Here is a 21,625-nt window from a genome sequence, read left to right on the forward strand (position 1 = left end):
TTGTTTTCAAGATTCTTTGTCTTTTCAAAGTTTATTATAACATGTCATGGTGTGGATCTGAATTTCTTACTTGGAGTTCATTGAGTTCTTAAATGTATAGATTCTTAAATTTCATCAGTTGGTTAGTTTGGAGCCATTATTTCTTTAAATATTCTTTCTGCCCCTTTCTCTACTTCCCTGGGACTTTCCTAATGTATATGTTGGTATGATTTATGGTGTCCCAAAAGTTGACTTTTTCATTGTTTGCTTCTTTTCCTCTACTTGATAATTTCAGTGGTCCTATCTTTAAGTTCACTGGTTCCTCTGCCTACTCAAATCTGCTGTTGAACCCTTGTACATTTTTACTTTTAGCTATTGTACTTTTCAGTACCAGAATTTCTATTTGGTTCCCTCTTTTTCCTTTTTGGTATGTTCTATTTGTTAAGATATCATACCCCTCATTTAGTTTTTGTCCATGGTTTCCTTGAGCACATTTAAGGCAATTTATTTAAAGTCTTTGTTTAATAAATCTAATACCTGGGTTTCCTCAGAGATTTTTCTGTCATTTTCTGTGAATAGGCCTTACTTTTTCTGTTTCTTAATATGCTTTGTAATTTTTTATTAAAAACTGGACATAATAAATATTACAGTGTTATAAACTCTGGAAATCCGATTTCTCCCCTTCCAGGTTTGCTATTATTGCTTGCTGTGGGCTTCAGTCATCCATTTGTTTAGTGACTTTTCCAGACTATTTTTACAAAGTCTGTATTCTTTGTCATGTGTGATCCCCGAAGTTCCTTTTCCATTATTATCTCATTGGTCAGCCAGTTACAGTTCCTGGAATGCCAACATTTACTAGCTTCTCTCTTCATTAAACATTCCCCTGCTTGTTGCAAGTCTTTTCTTAGATTTCAGAGTTATGAAAAAGTTGCTTATGATAGTTTTTGCCTGCATAATAGTTATTTCAGTGGAAAGGTAGCTTCTTAGAGTTCCTTACTCTGCCATGTTTTTATGGCGTCACCTGGATTCTTTCTTATAGAACATGGTTCCTATATTCCCAGTTATTTATTGAAAGGTAAATTTTTATAAATAGACTACTGTATATATCAATGGTAATTCTGTAAAGCTATCTTTATACTTACTCTTATTTATTAGTTCTGATGTGATTATATGGTATCTATAAAGCCTAAATGTTTTACTTTAAAAGTAGAAGAAATATTACTTTTATAATTCTCCCAGGATTTCCCCTACTTGTACCTCAAAATTTAAACAGAATTTGTCCCATTTTAAAACTGTTCTGAAATGGCATGTTATCTGTATTTCCTTATTTACTTATTAATGTTTGAGAGAGAGCACATGTGAGCAGGGGATAAGGACAGAGGGAACAAGAGAGAGAATCTTAAGCAGGCTCCACCCTCAGTGCGGAGCCTGATTCAGGGCTCAGTCTCATGAGCATGAGATCACAACCTGAACTGAAATCAAGAGTAAGGCACTTAACTGAGTCACCGAGGTGCCCCTACTGTGTTATCTATGAAAAGACTAGATACATCTGAAATAGCAAGAAAAAAATCACCAAGCATGCTCTGCTTCCTTTTATTTTTTTTTATTTATTTATTTTTTTTAATATTTTTTTTTCCAACTTTTTTATTTTTATTTTTGGGACAGAGAGAGACAGAGCATGAACGAGGGAGGGGCAGAGAGAGAGGGAGACACAGAATCGGAAACAGGCTCCAGGCTCCGAGCCATCAGCCCAGAGCCTGACACGGGGCTCGAACTCACGGACCGCGAGATCGTGACCTGGCTGAAGTCGGACGCTTAACCGACTGCGCCACCCAGGCGCCCCACTCTGCTTCCTTTTAAAATCATTCTTAAGTTATTGAGTTGGGGGGAGGGGTGGATACTAACCATCTAAATTCTAGATTAATAAATATATTTCAGTACCAAATGTTATATCCAGGACTACTAAGAGGTAGGTAACCTTGATTTCTAGTTTGTTACAGAGCAGATTAACAGAATATTTCATTTGAAATCAATCAGTTTTGAGTACAATTTATTAGGCTGTGGTTTCTGCAAAGTCTTTTGTAGAGTCCTGACTGTTTTTGCATATTTATATTATGGTATATTCTAAAACCTTTATACTTGCAATATTCAAATTAAACTTGAAGTATAGATGATAATTATAGGAGATAATTGTTTCATAGAATTGTAATGGTCAATATCAGTTGATTAATAGCCCTAATAAAATTGGGTGAAATAGGATTCAACCCATTTGGAATTTGGTTTGCAACTTATTTGTATGTAAGAAACTTAGTAGTTGGTATGGAATCTTTGCTTCACTTTATTTTTATATTAAATTTGAAGTAAACTACTAATTTTGTTTCCATTTTTAGCTGTAGCGCCAGTTGTACCTGATTTAAGTAGCGACATTGATACAAGTAATTTTGATGACTTGGAAGAAGATAAAGGAGATGAAGAAACATTCCCTATACCTAAAGCTTTTGTTGGCAATCAGTTACCTTTTGTAGGATTTACGTATTATAGCAATCGTAGGTAAGTATGCTAAACATTGATTTTAGGGGTAAGTACTAATTTTGTAGTCTATTATTAGGGATATCTCAAAGTCACTTTAAGAACATTTAATGGTATATGAAGAGATATCTTAATATGCCATTTTTCAGTGATGTATGATACTTGTATTATTCCATATTTCATTTCTTTTAGACTCATCCATGATCAGGATATTGTGTTTCAGAAATCATTTACTGAATGATGCACTATATATGTGTTAAAGTTACAGCAATTGGGGCGCCTGGGTGGCTCAGTCGGTTAAGCGGCCGACTTCGGCTCAGGTCATGATCTCGCGGTCCGTGAGTTCCAGCCCCGCGTCGGGCTCTGTGCTGACAGCTCAGACCTGGAGCCTGTTTCAGATTCTGTGTCTCCCTCTCTCTGACCCTCCCCCGTTCATGCTCTGTCTCTCTCTGTCTCAAAAATAAATAAACATTAAAAAAAAAAAAAAAGTTACAGCAATTAATAAGTTAAAAGATTCTATTAATACTTATATTTTAGTTAATCTTGTTATCCAAAGAATTCTGATTTTATAATACACTTTGGAAGAACATATAGTTTTCTAGCATTATCATCACTATATTGATGTTACAAAGGCCTGTAAGCTTTAGTAATTCAAAAATTAAGTGATCCCTCCCCAGAAACCACTAAATGAATTCACCATATCTTACAGCATTTAGACCTTGTGACCTTGGGCAAATAACTTCAACCTTTTGTGCTTCCATTTTCTCAAAAATAGGGATGATGATGATGATGACGATGATACTTGTCTCATAGGATTATTGTAAGGGTTCATTACATCAATACAGTAGAACAGAACAATGTTTTGCATGGAATAAGCACTCACTGTTAGCTGTTATTAGTATGAGCTAATGTTAGCTTTAGTCTTCAAATGGATATGAGAAACAAATTAAACATTTAACATAATTTCAGTATGTTGAGCATTCATTCATTCATTCAAACAAACATATTTGCCAACTTATTTTTTGTCAGATAGGGAGACAAAGATGAATAAGCACGCAGGGAGAAAGATGAATAAGATACAGTTATTAGTACCTTCTCTTAAGATGCTCATACACTAATGAGGAAATGGATATATTTTCAAGTGTAGCATTTTGTCATTTTAGTCAAAACTTTTTTATAAGACCCTATTCAGGCCAAGTTTAGAAAACAGGAAGGCAGATTAGTCCCGCCTTATGAGATTTCTCCAATAATACAACTGTAAGATAGTAATGAACACTTTTTGTTGTATCACCAACCAGGCCAGGCAGGTAGTACTTGACTTTGATTCTAAGAAAAGTCCAGTATTTTAGTCCTTTTCCCACAATATTCGTGAATATGACATTGTAGCTATTTTATATTGAAATACACAGAGGAAAAAAAATGCACAGACAAGTTTTTCAGAGTGGTTTTTGCTAAAGAGTTCTTTCTTTCTGTCTTCCTGTCTGTCTATATTTTTGTACTTTTTATCAGTTATCCTCTGGCTTGCTTTCTGATCAGTTGTACTGTTGATATAAACACCCCCCCCCCCAGTGTTTTTGGATTTTATGTAGTTATATCAGTTAATCACTTTTTTTAGGTTTATTGATATGAAAGTAATCTTGAATTAAATAAACATTATACATACTATTTGTAGTAAATTGTTACATACTTGATTATTTTCTCTAGTTTTTCCTGGCATCCATATGTTGCATATTCCAAACTAATTTCTGAGTTTCTCAAAAATAGAAATTGTACTCTGTTCTTCAGTACCACCACCTTATTGCATAATATAGTGTTGTTTAGTAATTGTTTATAACATGGTTGAAGGTGTGGTTGATCTTAAAGAATCAGCAAAATACTGATTAGCCTTAGTATAAAATGTAAGTGTAATTTGAATTATTGGCATGAAATAGAAAACTTCTGAAATTCTTACTCCTGAAATCCAAACATACTTTCAGTTACCAAGGGTAGAGATCTTTATTGCTGAAATACAGCGAAATGAACAAAGATTGTTAATAGTCTAAAGGTTAAACTTCTAGCTACATTTGTAATCATCTAAAACCTCTCGTAAAGAGCTGTCTAAATGACCAGATTCTATATGAAAGCAACGATGTAATATACAAAAGGACTTTGGGGGGGGGGGGGTGGAGTGAAAGAATGAATGGATGCCTACATTTGGTGTCCTTAATTTCCAGTGCTGCATTTTGAGAAAGTTATATTATTAACTTTGCAGAGGCTAAATATTAACTTCAATTTATGTAGCATATTAAAATTTAGAAGATCTCTTAGAAAATGGTCTGATTTCCTATCTAATTCAGATTCTACTGGCATTGCCATATGCTTTTATTTACATCACATAATGTGGAATCTCACACTGAATTTCTGAGACAGTAGTTAATGGAATGAAATTGTACTACATCTAGAATTTGTCATTTGTTACATGAAACCTTTATTCTACAAACCTGCTACACAGTGCCTAAAAACTGTCTTCTGATTATTTTATTCTCTAGTTGATCTGAATAATTTTCCAAGGAAAACATAAAAATGGCATATTTTCCTTTTTTTTTTTTTTTTAGAACACTGTTAAAGGAACTTATCTTCTGTTTTTTACTAGTAGTGAATATGTAGTGCATTATCAGTTGCCCTAAAACAGCTAGGAAGTATATGGAGCTATTTGATATCTTTTTGAGAGTGTTCTACTGATTGACTACGGTGGCAACTATAGTGGTGGTGATGGTAGAAGTATTAATAGTGGTCGTTGTAGCATGGTAGAGGAAGTAGCAGAAGCAGTAGAAAAGGCAGCAGTAGTACCTTACCTTTATATAACATTTGAGAGCTTAGAAAATCTTTTTCATATGATCTATTTAGATGTGTTTAATAATCTCATAAGATATCTAAAGACTTCTAAAGATCACTACTATCTTATATGTTACCTACCTTTATAGTGAATATAAAGCCTTGGAGTCTCAAAAGGTTAGCAGGACATCACCAGAACTTAGGTTATGTTAACTATTTAGGCAAAAACTCTTTTTTGCCCATGAAGGCAATATCATTCTTGGCTGAAGAGTAATTTGGGGCAGAGAGAAAAGCTGTGCACATTTCTGTAGAAATCAACAATTCCTTATCCCCAATCCCTATTGCAAAAAGCTCTAAAAACTCTAAATACTTTAGTGATTTGTTTGGTGGCAAAAGCTGCCATAGCCTGCTCTCATGGCCGAAAACCTAATCTGAACTAACTCGAGACTATTTATAGTTTTTATTTATCCTACTTGGTATGAATAGTCATATGTGTGGCTTCAGGGATAGTAAGGTATATAATTACAGAGTGCTGCTCCGAGCTAACTGGGGGTTTTATTTAATGTATGTATCACTTTTATACATATGTATCTTTATATAAAATCTTCATATAAAATAAAGAGTCATGAACTTGTACTCAATTTTTCAAAAGCAGAACAAGCACAATACTAAAGCAAAAAATAAGTATGTAGTATATGTTACTGGTTATTGAATATTGAAGAGGTTTTTGGTTCTTTTAGTTCTAAAAACTCTTTTTCTCTCAGATACTTATCTTCAGCAAATCCTAATGATAACCGAAGTAGCCCCAATGTGGATAAAAGCTTGGTATGTATTTTTTTCATATTTTTTAAAAAGTTATTTTGTGGACAGTGTGTTTTGTGTGCATGATATTAAGTACACATTAAGTAAGTAAACGTATTTCTTTTGATTGTGTAGTTAGTGAACTTAAATTTTGATAGTATTTTTTAACCTATCTCCTTCCAATTTGATTTCTTGCCTGAATATCAAATGGGATATTTTATGTGGAGATAATTAATAAACTATAAATTGCTACACAAATTGACAGTGGCAGTCTTTCTAATCTTTAGAATTAGGAATTTATGGTAAATCAAGGTTATCAGTACGGGTCTTGAGAAGAAAACAGGTAACATAAACAAAAGACTTAACTAAAGAGAGTGTTGTATATATGATGAAATATACATAACATAAAATTTACCATTTTAGCCATTTTTAGGTGTATAGTTCTGTGGTAATGGGGGCGCCTGGGTGGTTCAGTCGGTTAAGCGTCTGACTTCGGCTTAGGTCATGCTCTTACGTTTTGTGGGTTCAAGCTCCATGTCAGGCTCTGTGCTGATAGCTCAGAGCCTGGAGCCTGCTTTGGATTCTGTGTCTCCCTCTCTCTCTGCCCCTCTCCCACTTGTGCTCTGTCTCTCTCAAAAATAAATTCAAAAACATTTAAAAAAAAAAAAACACCTTCACATTGTTTTCTACCACCATCTATCTCCAGAATTTTTCTTCATCCCAAACTAAAACTTTGTGCACATTAAACTCTTTATTCCACTACCCCCAGCCCTGAGTAATCACTATCCTACTTTCTCTGTCTCTATGAATTTGACTATTCTAGACACCTCATGTAAGTGGAATCGTACAATATTTGACTTTTTGTGATTGGGTTATTTCACTTAGCCATGGTTTCTCCATGTTGTAACATGTTTCAGAATTTGATTCCTTTTTAAGGCTGAACATATCACATTCTGTGTATACACTACATTTTGTTCGTTCATTAAAAGAGAGTTTAGTGAAAGGACTATTTACAGTGCCATGAGCAGGGTCAAGAGGAGCAATAAATAAAGGCTGTGAAAATACCCATTGATCAACAATAGTGGGAAGCTATTGTCCCTAGTTTGAAAGGACAGGGAGAGACAGGTATTGTTGCCATAGTTCAGAAAAACCTAACATCATCAAAGAGGAACATAGAATGTAGAACACTGCTATCACCACAGTAAGGCAATAAAAAGGTGGGGAGAATGAATACTTTCATTCTCCCCACCTTTTGATTTCCTACTGGTGTCTCCCATTTATTAAAGTAGGACAGTAAACCCAGGTAATGCGGTCTATAGATTTCAAGCCAAAGGAAGGATTGATTTCAAGGAGCATGGATTTCATGGCTAGAAAAGAGAGAAAGCAAATGGGAGAATAACCAGTATAGTCAGCACCATCTAATTTGTCCACTGAAAATTACTGTTATAAGTAATTATTAGAGACAGGAGTCCTTTTTATTGTCCATATAGCTCATGTTCATGGGACAGAGGTTAAAAAATCTTACTTAGATTTGAGAAGGTCCTTTAGAGTTGACCAGGACTTTTCTTAAAAATACTAAAAACAGTTGGGGCACCTGGTTGGCTCAGTTGGTAGAGCATGAGACTCTCAATCTTGGGGTCTTGAGGTCAAGCCCCATGTTGGGCATAGAGCTTACTTAAAAAAATATGTTAGAAATATTTATTTGGCCATCCTTGGAGAGTTCTTTGAACTCTGTGTATTGTGGCCTACATATTATTAACTGAGGAGGGGAGTGTAAGTAGCAATCATGTTTTAAAAGCTGATGTAATTCTCTTGCTTCTTAACATATTTACTCTTAAATGTAAGATTGAACAGGTGATGTGAAGGGAAAGTGGAAAAAGGGAGAGTGAACTGTGTGAGTACCTGTTAGCTGTTTTGACCATCTATGTCTTTTAAATTCTCATCCTATTAGAGCTATTCAAGTTACATAGTTAACAAGGGCTCAGAAATCTTTAAAGTTAAAGAATCTTTGACCTAGGGAATGTGACAATAAGGAGCTGCTGTAACCCAGCTCTCATGTATTACTTATCTGTGGGATTAGTGATACATCGGGCTTCAAAGAATATTTAGTGGAATTGTGTTTTCTTTGGGCTGATCTTGTTCAATGGTGATTGCCAGAAGTTTCTGTCAGTGGCTGCTGCTACCTTTTATCTTTTGCTCTGGTAAGAAAGATCACAGGGGAAGAAGAAAAATTTGATGTGCCTACTATATCTGTTAAAAGCTAAATACAAAAGTCAGCTGATGTAATTTTCAACTCTTCCTTGAAAGCCTTCCAGCAAATGCTAATGAACAGCTTTGCAATTGACAAATATAATGAATAATTTTCATTCCTATCTTATTTTTCTTTTTTGCTGCAAATGACACTGATTAATTAGTTCCTCCTTCTTTGAACTTTTGTAACCCTTTCATGTTCCCCTTCTTTCTTTTTTTCTTCCCACCTGTGTAGATTTTATTTTCCATCCCTTTGGCAGGATCTCTTCCCCCTTCTCCTCTTCTCTCCTCTTCTTCTCTCCCTCTCCTTTAATTATTAAATGTTTCTCAGGATGATTCTGATCTTGGCTCTCTGCTCATTTTTTGTAGGTAATCTCATGTGTGTGCAGCTTGCTCCTCTGAACTCCAAAGCTGTATCTCTCTTGTCTGTCTGTGTCTCTCTCTCTCTCTCTCTCTCTCTCTCTCTCTTTTCTCTCTCCTCGCCTCTTCCTCTCTCTCTCTCTCTCTCTCTCTCTCTCTCTCTCTCTGATTGGATTTCCTTTCCTGTCCTTCTGTCCGGCACAAGCACTTCATCCTATGCCAGAGCTAAACTCATCCTCTGTCCCCTCCCAAGCAGCTCTTATGTGTTCCATATCTTTTGTAATGGTACTCTGTTCTTTCTCTGTCTCTCTTTTTCTTTCTTTCTTTCTTTCTTTCTTTCTTTCTTTCTTTCTTTCTTTCTTTCTTTCTTTCTTTCCTCCCTCTGTTGACATTTTTTTTCAGAATCCCACTTTTTAATTTTTTAATTAGTTTTAAAAAATGTTTATTTTTGAGACAGAGGGAGAATGAACAGAGGAGGGGCAGAGAGAGAGGGGGACAGAGCATCCAAAGGAAGCTCTGTGCTGACAGCAGAAAGCGTAATCTGGGGCTTGAACTCATGAACCATGAGATCATGACCTGAGCCGAAGTCAGATGCTTAACCAACTGAGCCACCCAGGTGCCCCATCCCACTTTGATTTTTAAAAAATTTGTATTATTGAAGTACAGTTGACATACAATGATACATTAGTTTCAGGTGTACAATATAGTGACTTGACAATTCTATACATTACTCGATGCTCACTATAATAAGTGTAGTTACCAACTGTCATCATACATGTTATTATGTTATTGACTATTCCCTATGCTGTACTTTTTTGTCTCTTATTTCTAATCAGTTATTAGGTTAATTCTGCCTTCTGAATGACACAGTTATCCATTTCCTCCTCTTCATTCCTACAGCCTCTGCCTCATATCAAACCTATATGCTTTTTTGCTTGAACTGTCTCAAAAGCCTGTTAACTGGTTACTTTGAGTAGAATTTCTCTTCCCTCTATTCTTTTCACCTTATTGTTACTGAAGTGGCATTTCTAAAATGCAGAAACATAATAATAATAATAATAATAATAATAATAATAATAATAACGTTGCCTAGGTGACTCTGTCAGTTGGGTGTCCGGCTTTTGATTTCGGCTAAGGTCATGGCCCTAAGGTTGTGGGATTGAGCCCTATGCTCAACGTAGAGCCTACTTGAGATTCTCTCTCTATTTCTCTCTCTCTCTCTCTCTCTCTCTCTCTCTCTGCCCCCCCCCACCGTCTCTCTCTGTCCCCCTCCCCCTGCTCCTCTCCCCCACTTGCATTCTCTCTGTCTCTCTAAAGTAAAATGCAGATACTATATTGTTTCCTTTTTTAAAATGCTTATAGGTTAAAGTCCCTAACTCCTATTTTTGCATACAAGAATCATGGCCTCACTCACCTTTTCAGATTTTATGTGACTCATTCTCTCTGTTCTGGGCTCTGCCTATATTTGATTTCTTCCCATTTCCAAAATATATCATGTTTTCTTTCACCTCTCTACTTTTGGACTCATTCATTCTGGCTAAAATGCCTTTCTTCTACCACCTTTTCTACTTAGTAAATATCTCTCATATTTTAAGTCTCATTTCAAACATTACATTTTTGTGGCAGAATTAGACATGACCTCTTCCCTCCTTTGGAACACCTCATATATAACTTTATCATCACTACATTATATTGTAATATTTGTGTGTATGTCTTTGGATTATTGTAGGTTCTTTTCACCCTCCTATTCCTCTGTGCCTCTCTGTTTAACTCTTAGCTTCATAAGCACAGGGACCAAATCTTTTTAATTTTTTGTATTACTAATGTCTACCACAGTGCCTGACATATTTGTAGGTGTTGAAAAAATGCTTATTAAATTAATAATAAATTCAGATTGAAAGGAAAGGGGTAAGATTGAACCAAATAATTTATTCTTGAGTAGGTATAGAATAACATAAACTTGTTATTTTTAAGTTCTCTATGAATATTCTTAGTAGGATGAGTTTTGTTTTGTTTTTGATTAAAGCAGGAAAATTTGCAAAAAACAATTTATAAGCTGGAAGAACAACTGCATAATGAAATGCAATTAAAAGATGAAATGGAGCAGAAGTGCAGGTGAGAATATACTTTGTATGTTTTTAACATTAAAGGTTGTACAGCAAATACTTTTTTTAAAACTTGCCTTCTATAAAACAGTTGAAAATTAATCAGAAATAAGATGGCGATATACGGTTACTGCTTATGTACATTCAATGAAGAATGTCTTGCCTAGAATTGGAAAGTAATATTTATGTTGGCATTAGTTATAGACATATTGTCCTCAGGATAGTTAAAGTGTATTTGTTCCTGGAAGTCTTTATTAAAAAACTATAGTACCGATTCACTTAGTGCTTGATTTATTGCTTTTTCCCTCCCATTTTAATTAGCTGACTGAAAAGGCAAATTAGATTACATTAAATGAGGTGCTTTTTAAAATGTAAATGTTAAATATTAAAATTCACTAAATCTAATAAGAGCCTGTATATTTATGAAATATGTAATGATGAATATTATTTAAAATAACCTGGCACAATGCTGAGTTACTTATTAACTAAAACAATAACTTGATATTTTTTGTGGATACTATTGAATAAATTAAATAAGTAACACATTCAATAATAGGTAACATTCAACAAATGGAATTGGAAAACTGGCATTTTTGTGATTGGGCCAAAGAGGAAACAAGTAAAACTCTTATTGCATACCATTCCTGATAGACTAAATACATTAGTATATAGTGCAAACTTTTTTCAGAAAAGCACTTACATATTAGGAAATAATTAACTGATCTCAGGATTTGGAAGGAATTTCTAAGTATAAAATATGGAAATGCATAAATGTTGAGAAGTTTCTACATCCAAAATTAAACTAATGATAGTGGCAATGGAAATCAATTTGAGGAAGTAATAGGAATGGCCAAAGTGGTCTGTAATGATAAGGAAAATGTTAGAGGAGAGGAATGGGGGTGGAAAGATAAACAGAATGTAGATCTTGGTGGACTCTGTTTTTAACAAGCTAAGAAATTTGGAACTTATCCTAAGATGATGGAAAAACATTGAAAGTTATTAAGCTTAAAAAATTGATCAAATTTGCTTTTTAAAAAGAACACTCTAGTTAGTTGGCAGCACTTGACATTTATTCAACTAAATGGGAATGAAGGAGGAAGATGAGTCAAGGATGGTTCCTAGGTCATGTCCTTTCTTAGGGACACTTACAGTAGGAAGAAATTAATATTATAGGTAAGGGTGTGGAGCAGAGGGAGTAACGTTTTGGGCTGAGTGATGTATTTGATGAAACATACATGTGAAACATTGCATATGCAGATTTGAAGCTCAGAATTCTGTTCAGAGCCAAAGAAAACAAAATGTGTTGGAGATAATACACTCTTAGTTTATCTCAACTTTTCACCTTACTTGTTAAGTGGTATATTTACTGATCCATATATGCCACCTTTCTCTTCACTATGTAATCTTGTATAAAGGTTAAGTGGCTAATTTTTGTTTATTAGCAAGTATTGCATTAGGAAGTTCAGGGATCCTTAACCTGGAATCCATAGGGTCCCTCCCACAAAGGGTCCATGGATGAATTCAAGTTCCTTAAACTTGGATGAGAAAAAGTATTTTCCCTAACTTATAACTGATATTCAACATTTCCTTCCACTATGAACAAAAGCAGTTATCTACATCTATTAGCAGTAGCTAAATTTTTTTATTACTAATAGATACTACAAATATTTTTATTTATTATAGTTTATCATTTGTGCTCATCACTACTTTGAAATTAGTGCTGCTAGATCTTGTGATTTAATATATTAATAAAGAAGCCACACATATTCCTGAAACACATTTTTTTTAAAAAGACTATATTTAATATATTTTTGGCTTTTTTAAATCCTTTTTTGCTTTAAAATATATTATTCTGAGAAAAACCCACAGGCTTTACCAGAGTGCCAAAGGGGATCCACAGCACAAAAACAGTTAAGACATCTTAGTTAAACGGAAAAGTAAAGAATGTGGTGTTGCACCCCTGAGCAATAAAAAGATAAACATATTTCTAATCTATATTGCTTTTGTTTTTACAGAACTTCAAACATAAAACTAGACAAGATAATGAAAGAATTGGATGAAGAGGTACTTTTGTTTTCTAATCAGAAGTTTCCCTGTTTGAGAGTTTTTCCTCTTTCAGATTGTTTTGTTTTCTAAGAAAATTGCATTGGAACTTTATAGGTTTAAATACAGAACAAAGAGAACTATGATGAAAGCCTCACTTTGGAGCTGTAGGTTCAAGTGATACAGATTAGATTAAACTTCAGTTTCCTTTGTGTAGTTTTATGCTGGAACCATGTTGAAATTTTAGTATATAAATTTCATTTCAATTGTTCTTACTTAACATTTAAAAAGTGAGAAAGGAAAAGAGAATCAAATGGGATCCGAACTCCATCAGAAAGAGACCGACAAATAGAAAGGAGGAAAGAATACAATTTAAAAAGGACTGACATTAACATAAGTTTATGTGATCAAATGAGTAATATATTGATTTTAGAATCATTCATGTTTTCTATGGTCACCTAGCAAGAAGTTTTTCTTACCAAGGAAAAATTTCATGATTCAGATGTTTGTTTGCAAATATATAATACATTGTCATTCCTTTTGATAAGCTTATAGATATCTTTCTACTCTGTGTATAAAGAGTACCCTTCAAAGAAATATACTTTCTATGGCCTTCTTATTGATCACTTCCTTTGTTGTTGTTGTTTTGTTTTTGGGGTTTTTTTGTTTGTTTTTTTAGTTAATCTTTCTGGTGGTTTTTGTGCTATCTTAATTTTCTCTTGAGGAATAGTATCTGTCAGTTTTTTTTTCATTTGTAGCTTTGTATATGCATATTTATGTAATACATATACATGTTATGCATATATGTATAATATTTTGCCAACTTGCCATTGGTCAGTGTATAATTAGTACTATTTATTTAAGTCTCTTTAAGAAATCCATTTTGCAAATCCTCAGCTTTGGGTATTTCATTTCTAAAAAACAGGTAATATTCAAGTATGCTAAGTTTAAGATCAGTCCACTAAGAAAATAATAATATTCATAAATTTGTATCTGCCAAATAGACCTACAAAATATGTGAAGTAAAAGCCAATAAAACTGAAAAGATGAATAGACAGATCCATTATTATCACTGGAGACTTCAATATCTATCACTCTCTAGACAGAGAATCCACAAACCTATAGGAAAGCTCAACCACACCATCAACCAACAAGATATGTTTAACATTTGTAGAATCCTCTGCCTGACAACAGCAAAATATACATTCTTTGCAAGCATTCAAGGAATACATACCAACATAGACCATATCCTGAGCAAACTTCTGCAAAAAAAAAAAAAATTAAAATTATACAGAATGTGTTCTCTGACCAAAATGTAATCAAACTAGAATGACTAATATATCAAGCAATTCTGCAAACATATGGAAACTAAACAACACAGTTCTAACTAATCCATAGGTCAAAGAATACTTCTAAACGGCAATGAAAGGTTATGTTGGAATGTTAATTACATCTCATTACATTAGAGTTATGGCTCTTATTAAAAAAAAATGAAATCTTGCCATTTGCAACAACCTATATGGGCCCAGAGGGTTATATGCTAAGTGAAATAAGACAGGCAGAGAAAGACAGTTACCATATAATTTCACTTATATATGGAATCTGGAAAACAAACAAAAAAACAGACTCAAATACAGAGAACAAACTGATGGTTGCTGGTGATATGGGTAAAATTGGTGAAGAGGGTTAAGAGGTGCAAACTTCTAGTTACAAAATCATGGAGATGAAATGCACAGCATAGGAAATATAGTCAGTAATATTGTAATAACATTGTATGGTGACTATACTTACATGGTGAGCATGGAGTAATGTGTAGAACTGTCATATCACTGTGCTGTACACCTGAAAAACTAATAGTTGTGTGTCAACTATACAATAATAAAATAAGTTATGGCTCTTCATCTTTAAAAAAAAAATTTGAACAATGAAAATGAAAATAGAACATCAAAATTTGTGGGATGCAGCTAACATAGTGTTCTAAGATAAATTTATGCAGTAAAGGCATACATTAGAAAAGACGAAAAATCTCAAATCAGTCATCTAAGCACCTACCTCAAGAACTTAGAAGAGTAAAATCAAAGCAAAAAGAAGGGAAGAGAAATAAAGATAAGAGTAGAGATCAGTGGAAATGAAAATAGAAAAACAATAGAGAAAATCAATGAAAACAGAAAGCCAGCTATTTGGAAAATTGACAGACCTTTAGCAAGATTGATAAAGGAAAAAGAGGACACAAATGATCAGTATCAGGAATAAAACAGGGCAAGCATATCACTATAGTCCCTCCAGATACCAAAAGGATCATAAAGGAATACTATAAACAATTCTAAACATGTAAGTGTGAAATCTAGGTGGAATGTAATAATTCTGCCAAAAATACAAATTACCACAACTCACACAATGTGAAATAGATTAGTTGAATAGTCCTATATAACTATTAAAGTGAATTCATAATTTAAAAGTTTCCCAAAAAGTAATCTTCCAGGACCAGGTGGTTTTACTAGAGAGTTCCACCAAATGTTTTAAAAAGAATTAATACCAATTCTACACTATCTCTTCCAGAAAATATAAGAGAAGGGAACATTCCCCAGTGAGTTTTATGAGACTAGAATTACCCAGATGACAAAATCTAACAAAGACAGTACTACGAAGAAAATCATAAATCAGCGTCTCTCATTTACAGCCAACTGATTTTTTTTTACAAAGGTGCAAAAGCAATTTAATGGAGGAAAGAGTTTTTTAACAAGTGGTGCTGGAGCAATTAGATATTCATAGACCAAGACATGGACCTCAACTTAAGTCTCATACTTTATGCAAAAATTAATTCAAGATGGGTCATATTTAAAGGTAAACATGAAAATATAAAACTTGTAGGAAAAAAAAATAAGTGAAAACCCTAGGGATCTACAGCTTGGTGAAAAGTTCTTAGACATGACACCACAAACATGATCCACATGAGGAAAAGTATTCAACAATTTGGACTTCATGAGAATTAACAATATTTGTTCTGTGAAAGAACATGATAAGAGGATGAAATGACAAGAAATAGATTGGGAAAAAAATATTTGCAAACTATGTATATCACAAAGGACTCTATCTAGAATAAAGAACTCTAAAGCTCAGCAGTTGAATAAACAAATAATCCCATTTGAAAATTGGCAGAAGACATGTCATTCATCAGAGTGAATGACAAACATATGAAGAGATGCTCAACATCATTAGCCATGAGGGAAATGCAAATTAAAACCACCATGAGAAATCACTTTATAATCATTAGAGCAAGTAAAATAAAAAATAGCATCAATACCAAAACTGGCAAGAATATAGAAAAACTATCACTCATGCATTGCAAATGGGAATTTAAAATTGTACAGCCAATCTGGAAAATACTGCTGCAGTTTCCTAAAATACTAAGCATGCATCTACCAGGCGACCCAGCAATTGCACTTGTGGGCATTTATCCTAGGAAAAAAAAAAACAAAAACTTATATCCTTAAAAAACCTGTATACTGCTGTTCATAATAGCCTTATTTACAATGCCAAAAACTAGAAATAATCAAAATGTCCTACCATAGGTGAATGGTTGAACGAACTTTGATACATTTATACCATGGAGTACTACTCAGCAACAAAAACGCATGAACTATTGATACAACAACTTGGATGGATCTTGTGGGCATTATATCGAGTGTAAAAAGCCATTCCCAAAAGGTCCATACTGTGTGATTCCATTAATGTATTCTCAAAGAAAGTCAAAATTACACACATGGAGAACCTATTACTGGTTGCCAGGAATGTGGGTGGTGGGAGAAGGGCAGCTTCTAAGCTCTTAAGTAGTGGCTGGCTGGAAGGAGATCTTGTGCCAATGGAACAGTTCTGTATCTTGATTGCGATGGTGGTTCCATGAATCTACACATAAGCTAAAATAACAGAAACGTACATACCTTATACCAGTATCAATTTCCTGATTTTGTTACTGTGCTGATGTTACTATAAAATGTATCTATTAGGGGACACTGAGTGGAAGAGTACAAGAAACCTCTCTGTGGTATCTTTGCAACTTCCTGAAATCAGAATTTAAAAATGAAAAGAATTAAAAGTTAGAATGATAAAATCTCAGAATTGGAAAGATCTTGGATGATCTCTGCAAATTTTACTAAACCTAACAGCATTGTCCTTAAAACATGAGTTTTGCTTAATGATGGGAAAGCCCAGAAAAACACTATAATGGAGATTTTCCCAGTGTGGAGTCTTAAAAAATGAAGCTTCAAAAGCATGGAAGTGGTAACTCAGAAAAAAAAGATAAATTTTTAAGTTGTGAAGGTTTGGCTATTTTTTTTTTCTTTAACCCTCCCCTCCCCTGCAGTTTTATTTTCTAAAGTAAGTGTCTCCTTCATTACTTTTTAAATATGCATTAGTGGGTAGATACATAGAACATTTTAGAAAAGGTAAGTTGTTGAGACAGGAAGAGGACTAAAGGAGACACATAGGGACTAGTGAACTTACTACACACACTAGCATTTTGTACCATTTGAGTTTTGCACCATTTAATTATCAAATGTGTAATTATTATCTTTCATATTTATATCTTTAATTTAGGATTATAAATCAAAATATTAGTAATGGAATGCAGTGTGGTCATCTTAAACTAATAAAGCAGCTTTCTGATAAGATTCATAGTTTTTTATATTCATGGATTTAAAAATCTGAAAATTTTCCATATCTAGTTTGAATAAGGGGATTCTCTCAGTCTTCCTATAAAGCAAGCTAATTCTATTTTTAGAAAGTTGTCGTTACAGGTACTTTCTGATTTTGAAACAAAAAAAAAATCCATCTTAAGTCTTCTTTTTTTAAAATTTATTTATTTATTTTGAGAGAAAGAGAGGGAAGGAGGGAGAGAACCCCAAGCTGACAGAACAGAGTCTGACACAGGGCTCAATCTCACGAACCGGAAGATCATGGCCTGAGCCAAAATCAAGAGTCAGATGCTTAACCAACTGAGCCATCCAGGCACCCCATTGTGTGTTTTATTTTAAAAGAATATAGTATTCCTATAAGTAAATAAAGAGTTTAATTGCAGTGGTGACTTTTATCATTATGTTTACAGGGAAATCAAAGAAGAAACCTAGAGTCTACAGTGTCTCAGATTGAGAAAGAGAAAATGTTGCTACAGCATAGAATTAATGAGTACCAAAGAAAAGTAGAACAGGAAAATGAGAAGAGGAGAAATGTAGAAAATGAAGGTAAACTGTTTCTACTTTTGAAAAACACTGAAATTTCTGGCTAACACTATACTTGAGGTCTTTGTCATGAGGTGTCTTAAGGTTAGGGCCTATGATATATTTTTGAAGTCACAGTCCTAGGACACCTCATGTGTTAATTAACCATGTTCCAAGATAAATGTATAACATATTAAAGTCAGGACTGTTTTAGCTAAAAGAGTGATTTTCATCCTTGTATGCATATTGGAATCTCTTGGGAAGCTTTAAAGAATATTAATTTCATGCCTAACCTCTGAAATTCTAATTGAATTGATCTAAACATGTGGCCTGGGCCTTGGTATTTTTTATAAGCTCTCTAGGCAATTTCTTACAAGCAGCAATTTGAGAATTATTAACTAAAATTTCATGTTTTTTTCATATTAGTGTTAAAAATACATTTAAAATATCTTTCTATACCCTTGATCCAGTGATTCATTTCTAGGAATTAATTTATGTATACACTTGTGCACATGCACACTGATATATAAACAAGGTATTCATTGTAACATTATGGCTAAGATGTACTTTTAAGTGAAAAAAATAGTATTGTTTAAAATGAGAGTGCTTGTCTGTATATGCTTAAGTGTGTGTGTAGATGTGGAAAAAATATATATTTTGTGTGTTTTTATGTATGAGGGTATGGACACATACACTGTCTTACGAAGCATATGCAAGAAATTAATAATAGTTGTTGCTTGGGAGGAGAACCAGAAGGACTGGGAAACTATGGAGGGAGGAAAGCTTATCCTACACTAAGACCATTTGGTACTTTTGAATTTCAAACTGTTTTTTAGATCTTTAGATATTCAAAGACTTATGCTATTCAAAAATAAATACTAGAACTGGCTTTATTATATTTCACTAATAGATTGAGCTTATTAACAGAATAAAGAATTTAAATATTGAGGCACCTGGGTGGCTCAGTCAGTTGAGTGTCCGACTTAGGTTCAGGTCATGATTTCACGGTTCATGAATTCGAGCCCTGTTTTGGGCTGTGTGCTAACATCTCAGAGCCTGGAGCCTGCTTCAGATTCTGTGTCTCCATCTCTCTCTGCCCCTCTCCAGCTCATGCTCTCTTTCTCTCTCTCTCAAAAGTAAACATTAAAAAAAAAAAAAAAGAATTATTACAAGGCTGAAAACAAATCTGTTGTAGTCTATATTGTAAAACAATGCTGTACTTTTTGTTGGATTTAAATATAAGTACTTCCATGATGAAATATGACTTTGGGAGTGGACCTGTTGTAGCTGACTATGGCTACAATAGTTTTTTAAGGTACTTACATGTTTCCTCTATAATAACTTTCTAATTTCTACATTTTTTTCTTCATTTTCTAGTTTCTACATTAAAGGATCAGTTAGAAGACTTAAAGAAAGTAAGTCAGAATTCACAGCTTGCTAATGAGAAGCTGACACAGTTACAAAAGCAGGTGAGTTTTTTAACTAAGCTGTTTAAAATTATAATTAATTAAAGTAAATTTGATTGTATTTTGGTCAACAACCTATTTTCTTGCTCTCACTATTTTTTTTTTTTTTTAATAGCTAGAAGAAGCCAATGACTTACTTAGGACAGAATCAGACACAGCTGTAAGATTAAGGAAGAGTCACACAGAGATGAGTAAGTCAATTAGTCAGCTAGAGTCCTTAAACAGAGAATTGCAGGAGAGAAATAGAATTTTAGAGAATTCCAAGACACAAATGGACAAGGACTATTACCAGCTGCAAGCTGTGTTAGAAGCTGAACGAAGAGACAGAGGTCATGATTCTGAGATGATTGGAGACCTTCAAGGTAATATTTTTTCTTGTGGTAAAATTTACTGGCTTAGCCATTTTTAAGTGTACACCTCGGTAGCATAAAGTCCATTTTTATGCAACCACAGCTACTATTCATCTCCAGAACCTTTTTATCATCCCAAACTAAAACACTATACCCATTAAACAATAACTCGCCATTCTCCAGTCCTTCCAGTTGCTGGTAACCACCATTCTACTCTATTAATTTGACTACCTCATAAAAGAGGAGCCATACAATATTTATCCTTTTGTATCTGTCTTATTTCTCTTAGAATAATGTCTTCAAGATTCATCCATGTTGTAGCATGTATCAGAATTTCCTTCTTCTTTAGATGTGAAGAAGGATCCCTTGTGCACTTCCCATCTATTGGTAGGACTGAAAATCAATGCAATTACTGTGGAAAACAGTATGGATGCTCCCCCAAAAATTAAAAATAGAATTACCATATGACCCAGTAATTCCACTACTGGGTATTTACCCAAAGAATACAAAAGCACTAATTTGAAAAAGAGGAGTGCACCCCTTTGTTTAATGTAGCATTATTTATAGTAGCCAAAATATGGAAGGAACCCAGGTGTCCCTCCATAGATGAATTGATAAAGAAGTAACATGTACAATATGTATGTGTATATATACATATACTGTATATTATATAAAGAAGTAATATATATATGTATGTATATATGTGTATACATTGTGTGTATATACACAGTGGAATATTACACAGCCATAAAAAAAAAGAATGAAATCTTGCCATTTGCAACAACATGACCAGACCTAGAGGGTATAATACTAATTGAAATAAATCAATCAGAGAAAGACAAATACTATATGATTTTACTCACATGTGGAACTTAAGAAACAAAAGAACAAACAAAAAGAGACAAAAAAAAGAATCTTAAATACAGAGAACAAACTGGTGGTTGCCACGGATAGGTGGGTGAAATTAGGTAAAGGGGATTAAGAACACACTTACCAGTGAACATTGAGTAATGTATAGAATTGTAGAATCATTGTATTGTATACATGAAACTATTATAACACTGTTAATTATACTTGAATTTAAAAAATTAAAATTTGGGGGCGCCTTGGTGGCTCAGTCGGTTTAGCATCCGACTTCGGCTGAGGTCATGATCTCGTGGTTCACGAGTTCAAGCTCCATGTTAGGCTGTGTGCTGACAACTCAGAGCCTGGAGCCTGCTTTGGAGTCTGTGTCTCCCTCTGTCTGCCCCTCCCCAGCTTGTACTCTCTCTCTCTTTCTCTCTCTCTCAAAAATAAATGAAACATTAAAAAACATAATAAAAAATAAGTAAAAATAATAAAACTTAAAACTTAAATTTTTAAAAAGAAATAAGAATTTTCTTCCCTTTTAAGTGTGAATAATGTTCCATTATATGTATATACCGTATTTTGTTTATCAAAGGAAGGTAATTTTTAAAAATTTATTTTTAATTGTGGCTAAAAACATATTAATCATTTTTAAGTGTAAAGTAATATATTTTTTATCATATTGCTCTCATAAACAAAATAACTTTGGTGAAATTGGAAGTGATTAGCATTCTTTCTCTTTCAGGATAATTCCTACTTTTCTGTCACATTGTAATTTCTTCACTCTCACAGGCACCCCTGTGAGGTCAGTAATGTATTTCTAATTTTACAGCCAGATTACTGAAAACTTAATTTTAAAACATGCC

General features: G+C 33.7%; 1 protein-coding gene and 1 long non-coding RNA gene across 4 annotated transcripts in view; one reads left to right on the plus strand and one right to left on the minus strand.

Annotated features, from left to right (window-relative positions):
• Positions 1-21,625, plus strand: part of ROCK1 (Rho associated coiled-coil containing protein kinase 1) — a 163,846-nt gene that overhangs the window by 82,228 nt on the left and 59,993 nt on the right. For 2 of the 3 annotated variants that reach the window (XM_058692553.1, XM_058692555.1), the window contains exons 10-16: positions 2,370-2,529; positions 6,087-6,147; positions 10,760-10,848; positions 12,854-12,902; positions 17,986-18,121; positions 19,475-19,566; positions 19,679-19,925. In XM_058692553.1, the coding sequence (XP_058548536.1) occupies positions 2,370-2,529; positions 6,087-6,147; positions 10,760-10,848; positions 12,854-12,902; positions 17,986-18,121; positions 19,475-19,566; positions 19,679-19,925 (834 nt within the window). The remainder of the gene's footprint in view (positions 1-2,369; positions 2,530-6,086; positions 6,148-10,759; positions 10,849-12,853; positions 12,903-17,985; positions 18,122-19,474; positions 19,567-19,678; positions 19,926-21,625) is intronic. The other variant, XM_058692554.1, reaches the window with a different exon arrangement.
• The window catches only part of LOC131490309 (uncharacterized), a 48,232-nt gene continuing 34,763 nt past the window's right edge, over positions 8,157-21,625 (minus strand). Inside the window, exons 2-3 of the long non-coding RNA XR_009251034.1 lie at positions 14,116-14,143; positions 8,157-8,321 (exon numbers count right to left, since the gene is read on the minus strand). This is a non-coding gene — a long non-coding RNA (uncharacterized LOC131490309). The remainder of the gene's footprint in view (positions 8,322-14,115; positions 14,144-21,625) is intronic.

The sequence above is a fragment of the Neofelis nebulosa genome, chromosome 11, assembly GCF_028018385.1.
Source record: "Neofelis nebulosa isolate mNeoNeb1 chromosome 11, mNeoNeb1.pri, whole genome shotgun sequence".
Lineage (NCBI taxonomy): Eukaryota > Metazoa > Chordata > Mammalia > Carnivora > Felidae > Neofelis > Neofelis nebulosa.